Source organism: Calliphora vicina, chromosome 2, assembly GCF_958450345.1.
Source record: "Calliphora vicina chromosome 2, idCalVici1.1, whole genome shotgun sequence".
Taxonomy (NCBI): domain Eukaryota; kingdom Metazoa; phylum Arthropoda; class Insecta; order Diptera; family Calliphoridae; genus Calliphora; species Calliphora vicina.
This window is the reverse complement of record NC_088781.1, coordinates 7,714,770-7,724,650: the sequence shown is the minus strand read 5'-3', so window position 1 is coordinate 7,724,650 and position 9,881 is coordinate 7,714,770. Positions and strand designations below refer to the sequence as shown.

Genomic DNA, 9,881 nt, shown 5'->3' with positions numbered 1-9,881 from the left:
ATCCAACAACATGTGTGATAGCCAGTAATGGTAATATAGCGATTATAAAACCAATTTTGTAACAACCCTGTTTTACAACAATTATGTCGATAACACAGGTTTCTTTGTTTCAACTTACCATTTTTTGTAAATTTAAATAATTTCCATTAAATTAAACAACCGTTAATTAAAATTACATAAATATTTTTTATATGTTTCGTTATTTATTCGTACAGATTTTATTTTTAACAATTACAATAATAAATTTAACAAAATATTTTCTATTTCTATTTACGAGTATTTTACACAAAAAAAAAAAACAAACAATGGCTCTAAGGGGATTGATATGTTCGTTCGTTAATTATTTTAAACGGTACGTAAGGACTTACTCTCATATTCAAAAACTATTTTTAAGTTTATTAAAGACTATGAGGATTATTTTTTTTTTGTTTGATATTTTGTTAATTATTTAATAAAATCGAGTGGTTTTAGAATTTGTAATGGCTTAGGCAAATATAGATATTATTGGTTAATTATCGAAATATTTCGTAGATAATTTTCTTACCCTTTTGTAATATGTCGAATATAAATATACAAAATGAAAAAAAGAAGTTTTGTTTTGCAAAAAGTTAGCAAAAAACACCAGCAGCGTTCGTGTAAATAAATGACAAATTTATAGATTTTTAAAAAGATTACTATATTTTTTTTATCTATAAAACAAACCAATAATTTAGCAACGATCTTTTGCACTAATATCGGTAATAATATTTTGTTTTTTAAATTCAAAATTGTATTGATCTCATATTTTATTTATAAAGTTACGTTAACAATGGCAGAGTCACTGCACTCTCCACTCCAGTAAAAATATTCAATATACAGAGTGAAATTTTGACAAAATTATTTGTCAAATTAATGAAATTGTAAATAAACATTTAAAACTTAAAAATTTCATTATTTTAAAAATCGCTGGAATTTTCTGGTCCACAATTTCACACCCGAACGTCTGAAATACACACTCCTTCTTAAATTACGAGAATACAATATGATTTTCCCAAACAACTTATAAATGAATCTGTCCATGAATAAAATCTATACAAATCTATACCCTGCAGTTCATTGAACTAGTTCCGCCACTTTGAATTAGTTAGCCACAGAGAACTACTACTAGTGAAATTTCAACCGGCAAAATTTAGTAATTTTTTGGTTTTAGTTATTTTCTAGTTTCCGCTCTTATGGTTAAAGTAGAAAATTTATCGGATCTGGAGTAGAATAATAAGAAATAGCCAAAGTTGAAATCAAATAAATACAAAAGAGAAAGAAATATAATTTGCTGTAGAGTGGAGTACTCCATCATTGTAAACGTAGCTTAATTGGTAAAAAATAATTAATAAAAAAATTAAAGCAGTCAGATACTTAACAATATTCCGACTGTTAATTAAATTGTTAATAAAGTTTTGGTTTTATATCATAAATTGAAACAAATTTTACGCATATATTGACCTTGTCGAGAATGAGTATTCCTTTTTGTTTAAAGCAATTAGAGGTTTACACATTTAAACATTTTTATTTAAATATTGTGTCCACAAAGTTTTAATTCTTTAAAAAAGATTTCTTTCAATTCTATATGAAATTATGTGTGTTCGCGTACTTTCCAGTAAAAAATATCCAGTAACTTTATTTTAGAGAGTAAAAATAAATTACTCTCAATCTGAAAAGTAACAAAAAAAGTACGCGAACAACAATTTGTAAAAATAAGTTGTATTTTATTATAAATTAATTTAAAACGTTTGTTTTGGGCTATTTTACTTCTTTTCTTTGCAAAACTTGTAAATTGTATTAATTTTCAACATTTTAGTTTTGTTTGCATTTGCAACCATATATTTTAAAAGTTTTTTATGTTGATATTTTTTACTGGACAAAAAATGTCCAGTAAAAAATATCATGTTCTCTATCTACGAACTGTCACTTTTAACACTCTCTTGCTCTCTCGTTACAAGTTTTTAAAACTAAAGGAACGGAATCCCGTAACTTCCAGTGATAATTTGTACAAATTATTACAAATTATCAAGTACGCGAACACAACTATTGTGTGTACAATTGAACCTAGAACCAAACAAAAAAAATACACGCTCTTCATCTTGTTGATCAATAGCCATGGTAGGCGTTCATATTGTTCAGGTTACGATGATTTTCGTCAAACAACCCGAATGTGAACAAAAGAGCGTAAAAATACACACATTTCATTAAGTTTCTTGATGTTGTTGTGGATATTTTATTCTTTATCCAAAAGAGCACACAAATTAAATGCCTCTTTTTGCCTACCAATGATCTATAGAGAATAAAAGTAACGCTAAAATCTCTTGCTCGCTAAAAATAACGAAACCCGAGATAATCCCTCTATAACTCGATAATTTAAACTCAGGCCTTTCATTCCAAGTTTAAGACATATTTTCACCTAAAGTTCGAAGAAATAGTTATACAAAATATATATTTGGTATTATTGGTATTAATATAGGAAAAATAGTTTTGAAAAAATCAAATTTAGTATAATTTTTATGCAATTGAATAAAATGCTACTGAAAATTTTACTATTTTTAAAAAATCTGATCCTCTGTCCATGTTTTAGAACGATTTGAGCTGAGAGAGAGGGTGTTCTTTTGGTAATAATAGCTGGAAATTATACGAAGATGGCGTATCCGAGTTGCAGAACTTGTCTGTTCATCAAATTCGATTAATTTTTTTAAATTTTATTATTATTCGGCTGTGCCCATTATTATATACCCTTCACCAAAGTTTACTTTAATAAAAAGATTGAAAATATTTTTTTGCTAAAAAAATTCTATTAGTGAAAAAAATAGGGACCCATTGACCCATTGTAGGTCCGAATTTCGTTATATATGTCATTGGAAAGGTCTTTGAAATATCTATCAATAGATATCCATATTGTCTATATTAATGACTTAGTAATCCAAATGCAGATCAAAAATAGGTCAAAAATCGAAGTAGTCGTGGTTTTTTGCTTATATCTCAGCCATTTGTAGGCCGATTTTCTTGTTTTGAAATAGCAACTGAACCGGGACTATATCGGATATATTGATGTATGAATCATGTATTTAAGTTATTTGGGGGCTACGAAAGGTTGATTTCAACATACAGACGGACATGGTTATATCGAAATTACCACTCATGGTGAAGGGTATTGATTTTAATTTTCATAAAAGTATTGTTTTTTGTTCTCGATTTTACAGTGTTCATATTGTGTTAAAGTGTTGTTGTTGTAGGTTCTTTGAAATTTTTGGTTGGAGCGCTAGAAGATATATAGTTTTGAACACATATAATTTAAAAATAATCAAAAAAAAGAAGAAAAAAAGCTTATAAAAATTATTGTTGAGATCTGTTTGTGGCTAATTCAAATCATTGATTCAAACCGAGGTTTCTGTTGGTGAGACATAGAAGTGTCGACTACTTGTATTTGTATATCCGTGCCATTTTTGCATCGGCGAATTAAATGCTTTGTGCTGAAATTTAAATAAAGTTCAATTTAGAATTCAAAATTCTATTTTGAAAATTCTTAAATACATTATGTATGTATGTGTAGGTAATAACAAATTTAGCACAAAATGAAATAAACTCATGCAATTTGTTGGCTATAAATGATGAACATGACTGTTTGATTTCTGTAGCAAAATATGATATTGTAATAAATGACAGGTGCTGGACATCTAAAGGTTTCAATCAATATACAAAAAAAAAACATGTTACAAAAATATTCCAAGAACAAACAACATCAACAGCAACAACACTTTCTAATTATTAAAACTAAACTAAAAATAAGAACAACAAATGATTTGCATTTTAATGAAGTTTTTATTTAAAAAAAAATAATTAAATATTTTCTAAAATTAATTGAGTAAAACAATAAAGAGGGATTTCAAAAATTCTATTTATTTAAATGGATTTTTCTTCTTATTTATAATTAAATATAAATATTGTATTGTACATATTTCGTATGCAAGTTAATTGGTTTCATACATTATTATTTTTATTATTATTAAAAATTAACATAAAATACTGATAATAACGACAATGTGTGCTTCTTGTTTGTCGGTTTCTTTAAAAAACTAAATTTATTTAAGTTTAAGCCAAATAAACCATGGTACACTCTGGAAATTAAACACAGCCTTAGAATTCAAATAATTACTTTTCACATGTCTCTAAAAATTAAAATTAGTTGAGAAGCTCTCATATAAACTCGTTTACATACGTTTCTCAAGTATTACTAGCAAATAGCTACAATTTACTTCAGTAATAAACGAGTTTCTATAAATACCTTTAATTATATTGAGATTTACTACCGCCTGCCTTTTATAGATTTAAAATTTTCCATAAATTTAATTAATTGATTTGTTTCATGTGATAAATTATTGTTTTATTTTAATATTAAATGCTTAAATAGGGTTTGATTCTTTTGTAAATTTCAAAAATCTATTTTTTGTATAAATAGGTCTTCATGTTTCTGTTATGAACGCCCTAATATTCGAAAAGTTTTAAAATTCTTGTGCTTAAAATATAATAATTTTGAATTTTTAATATTCTGTTTCTTGTTTTAGTTTTTATGTTTTTTTATAGATTTTACCGAAAAATATAATTTTGTGCGATTAATTTCATATCACATACATATGTTATTAGTTTAAGAACTGAAAAAGTATTTTGAAAGTGCAATTTTTGATCTATATATTTGAACTTAAAATAGATTATATAGAAATCGAACTAAATCACATGTTATACGCTTGAAAATTTAATTGACTTGTATTAAATTGTAATCTAAATGATAATATTGGAACTGTTCAGTAATTAAAATTTAATACGAATTATTGAAAATTGTTATGAAAAAACAATTTGTAATAATTCGTAATAGTTTTTAGTCATTGAACAGATCTATTGTTCTAATAGTATTTTTACTTTTGTCATGCAAATAGTGTAAAAAATCCACATAAATATTTTATAGTACTTTAAATGCTGCTGGTTTATTGAGTTTAGAAAATAAGTAATTTCGTTTCTCTGCCTTAAATTTTGAAAAAAAAGAGAAAATATTAAAGAATTATTATCAAAATGTTGAGTTCATTTCCCACAAAACAGCACAGTGGGAAAATTTACAAAAAATAGAAATAAATCTGTAAATTTTAAACTGATAATCCGATTTTAATAAAGGTATTGGACCTGACAGACCAACAGGGTCCGCAGATACAAGGTGATAGTTGGATTCATATTGGCTTCAGCATTTTGAATAGTTCAATATTCGATTCGTAATCAGTGACTTCAAAAACACTTTTTAGTATTCTATTTTCGAGGATTGTGGTAAAAATATGATCAAATCTTATATTCTGGAATATCTTTTGGAGATTTATCAAAACTGTGTTTAAGTTACTAATTTTATTTCAGAAATTTCCAATTGAATTTCAGAATATTCCAATTATATTTCAGAAGTTTCCAAATGAATTTCAGAATTTTCCAATTTTTTGTATTTCAGAATTATTAATTGATACTTAAAAAGTTACTAATTGTATTTCAGAATCGACCAATTGTATTTCAGAAATTTCCATTGGTATTGCTATTAGAATTTTCTGAAATACAATTGGAAATGGTGTATAGTTCGGCATTAATTTAACTTGCAATGTTTGTTTATTTGCTTGCATTCAAAATTTTTTAATTCATGCTAGATTTGTAATACAATGCAATATTATGTTTAAAAATTAGAAATTAAATTCGAGTTGTGCTCGAACATTTTATAAAGCTGTTTAAATAATCTCTAGTTCTTGCATAAACTTGATGACAAAACAATATTACCCCCTGTCTATACCTAATAAATTTTTATCATGATAAACTTCAAAATGGTTGTCTAGATAAAAAATTATTACGTATAGTCCCCATTTATTAGTATTTTTGCTTCGTTATGACAAAATTGTTATTGCTTTTGCTTAGACAACTTTGTCTTGACAGTAAACGTCATTAATTGTTATGATAAATATTTGTCAAGTATAGACAGGGGATTATGTTCGAAAATTAGAAATTAATTTCGAAAATTCGAAGTTAAGTTCGAAAATTTTTTAAAGCTGTTAAAATAATCTTAACATCGTGAGGATTCTTACAAACATAATTTTAGTTTCATTTCAATTTAAATTCAAAAATATTTTCTGAATATATTGGGCGTATATTTTCCCAGCGGGAAAAAATGATAGGACTTCAATTTGTAGGCCTTCTAAAAGGCATACTTACACATTCTAAAAGATCTGATACTCATTCCACCCTGCCTGCTCTTAGAAGGTGTTCAAGAAGCCCTATGAATCCCCTTCTAATAACAAGTGAGCTTGTTGGCTGCCAACAGCCCATCATAAGTAGGCCTTCTCTCAGCCCTCTAACAGCAGCGAGTATGCAAGGCCTTGGCTCGCAATGACACGCCGTGTAAAATTGAAATGATTTTGCAATGCGGCAAAATGATTTTGCAAGTCCTTGTGTCTGCAAAATGAGGCATTTAGGAAGGCCTCTTTACTGCATCTTTTTCCCGCTGGGTTGAATGCGGTTTTTTGTTTTTAATAACTTATGTATATGTCATTTTGAAGGGTACATTATTTTTTTTTATTTGAAAATGATCGAATTTTCTACCAACGCATCGTCATATGCGGGAAGTTTTGCTTTTCTTCTTTAACTTGAGAAAAAGCGGCTGAAGCTCACCGATTGCTCACCAACGCTTATGATGAATGTGTTTCATCGGTTTCAACGTGCGATAGATGGTTTATGCTGTTCAGAAGTGTTGATTTTGACACGGAAGACAAATATCCCAGGCCAGCCACACAAATTTGTTGATCAAGAATTGCAGGCATTTCTCGATGAAAATTGTTGTAAAACTCAACAAGAGCTTGCAAAATCATTGGGAGCTACTTAATCAACAATTTAAAAAAAGTTTGCGAGCAGCAAGATTCATCCAAAAACAGGAAAATTGGGTACCATACGAATTGATGCCGAGAGACCTTGAAATACGATAATAGATCGTATGTGAAGCCCGGCGTACCAGCCGGATCGACACCAAAGCCAAATATCCATGGCGTTAACCCTTTCCGTCCCCGCCAACACAAATGTGTAGGTAAATTTAAAGTATTTTGTAGTTTTTTGTCTCAATATTATGTGTTATTTCTTACATATTTTGCAATCACCCTTATCGTAAACGTCTTACGCCTACGACTGTTTCGTACTAGATTAAAGATAAAATGCAAACTGTTTCTTTAATCTAGTATGAAACTGTCGTAGGCGTATGACGTTTACGCCAACCACGATAAGGGTGAATATATTTTTTTGCGATCGAAAAGTTTACTGAAATCCGCAAATTTTGAAATAGCTTGGGACGGAAAGGGTTAAGTTAATTCTTTGTATTTCGTGGGAGCAAAAGGATCCTATTTATTATGAGCTGCTGAAATCAGAACGCAACTTTGATACGCTTCACTTTGTAACAGAGTATCCGATACTGACTTGATTCGTTCTTGGCCTCAAAAGATGAGTAGTTCTTTTGGCTCTGAATCGATATTTTGCCAGAAAGGTCATAGCTAACAATGTCCAATACTTTAAATAAATTTATGTTATGCAAATGTTTCACTATTTAAGAAAGTTTTTCATGATCAAATGTAGAATTTATAGAAGTTCTTAGTAGTCTAGAATACGAAATTACTTTTTTCTCTTAACCGTCAACAGCAATTAATTAGCACTATAATTATACGCTAATGATATTCTTTAAATACCTTAATTACTATTAATATTATTCCTATTATTTGTTATTATTAATATATGTAAAAATTTAGATTATTTTGTTGTATGTTTGCTTAAAAAAACATCAAATCTCTACTATGTTTGTGTAATATAAATAATAAATAAATTACAACTTGATTACAATTGGGACCACAACCACTGTCGATGTGGATTAAAAATTCGCATAGTAGTTTCTTTAATTTTTGCAGCTCTCTCTAGAGAAGCTCGCATTTGTCGCATATTTTCCTGATGTAGCCTTATTGTGAAAGTCAAAAAGTAACGATATTTTTTGTTTAGTTAAACGTCAAAAACTGTGTTCTGTTGACAGTCGCTTGTGGTTGGAATTGTAATCAAGCTATAAGTCTCTAAATAAGTACTTGAATTCACAAGTACATTGAGAGAAATTACAGGGCTCCATTCCACTTCTTACAATTAGCAATACTTAAAGCCTATATTCATACTCTTTCCTTCTTGTATTGTAAAATATTTGTTATAAACTTGATACAATTCATAATCATAATCGGTTTCCACGAAGAATCACTTAAATAATAATTAATTTAGACGGGTGTTATGTCTGTTTTGGTGAAATCTACAATAGTGCTGGAACTGTTGTTGGTAGTTTCCTTAATGGCTTCAACTTTAAGCGTTAGATTATTGACATATTTGGGTGTTGATTGACTTTCATCTTCCTCATTCATGGTGGATAAACGTTGATTATTTTTACTATGAACATTTTAATTAATTTTCATATTTAGGTTAATTTTTTTTTTTTTAATTCAAATGATAAAAGCAGGTGAAGAAGAAATTAATTAACAAATTTCGCAAAATTTAATTCACTAGCTTAAACAAAAACAATCTAATTTTTGTACACTACAGTTTTGTTTTTTTACTACATTTTTGATTTTATATCAATTTAGTTTATTTAAAGTATTTTCTTATTTTGTTTATTAATTAATTAATTAATTAACTAGTAATAATGATTTTAATTATTAGAAAATATGAAAACACACACAGAAAATAACTTACTTTTGACTGCCATTGATCTGTCTAACCTTAGCAGTTACCGGTATTATCAATTGATCGGCTGATGTGCCATCCTTATTGACCTGTTGCCAAATTGTGGTCCGTTGAACCTCTTGTGTGACATTCGCTTGTAGATTGGGCGTTGTGGTGGTGGTGGCTCCATTTGCCAAGGGTATATGTATTGTTGTGGGTCCCGGATTCAATGTTGAATTGTATTTGTCATACTTATCGTGATGGTTATCCTTAAAATAATAGTAGGTTTTTGGTATTGCTTGGTCATATATAAGATTCTGTGTATATACATATGTATGCATGTAGTAAAATCGGATATAAGTACTTCTAAGTTATTGTTTGGTTAATTGTATATTAAACAATTCTAAGTCTAGCTTACAGTTTTTATACCAAATTGTGTGTGGTGCTGTGATGGGAAAATGTGTGTTTATTTTAAAGATGCCTAGACATAATTGGCATGGATGGAAGATAATTTTGTTTATATAAAAATTTAGATTTGAATCCTTTTACTGTCAACTATTCAGCATTTGGAAATCCTTCAATGTGTATTTGAATTCCAAGTTCACTTTAATGTAGTTTTCTGCAACAAAGAATGAGGTATTGCTCGTCCTCAGCTGACCTCAAACAAGTGAAATTTTTACTACCGAAAACTGGACCTTACTAAATTACGATTTTTGGTCCACCTCCTTAATTCTTCAATTTTATTATCGGGTGACAATGATTTGTTTCTAAACATGATAAATGGCTCCAGGAAAAATAAGATTTATTTACAAATTTGGAAATTAATTTGAATTTTGAACAGTTTGATTAGTCGTTATGTTGCTGTGTTCAATCCACTCCCTGATCTAAATAAAAAATGGCTCCGATATGATTTCAAGTGCGTTTTGTGTTTTGAATTTATAATTTACATATACATATGTCTTTGGTGAGCTCAGGAAAGAAATAATCATTTGTGATTTTAAATCGACAAAATTTGAAATAAAAAACAAAAAAATTTATACTTAAAGTCGTACCAAGTGATTGAAATTACTGGTACTTTATCTTGGTCTAACAAGTGGAATTATATCGTG

At 28.4% G+C, this 9,881-nt stretch overlaps 1 protein-coding gene across 1 annotated transcript; it reads right to left on the bottom strand.

Annotated features, from left to right (window-relative positions):
* Positions 1-5,930: 5,930 nt before the first annotated feature.
* LOC135949840 (uncharacterized) lies at positions 5,931-9,113 on the bottom strand. The gene is made up of 2 exons (XM_065499286.1): positions 8,803-9,113; positions 5,931-8,499 (listed from the first exon to the last, which is right to left on the bottom strand). Exons 1-2 carry the CDS (start codon positions 9,111-9,113, stop codon positions 8,334-8,336), a joined length of 477 nt encoding a protein of 158 aa, XP_065355358.1. The 3' UTR covers positions 5,931-8,333.
* Positions 9,114-9,881: the final 768 nt, after the last annotated feature.

Coding starts and splice junctions, on each gene's coding strand:
- LOC135949840 (XM_065499286.1), bottom strand. CDS start 9,113: ATGCATACATATGTATATACACAGAATCTTATATATGACCAAGCAATA. Junction 8,500..8,802: donor CAGATCAATGGCAGTCAAAA/GTAAGTTATTTT, acceptor AAATGTTCATAG/TAAAAATAATCAACGTTTAT.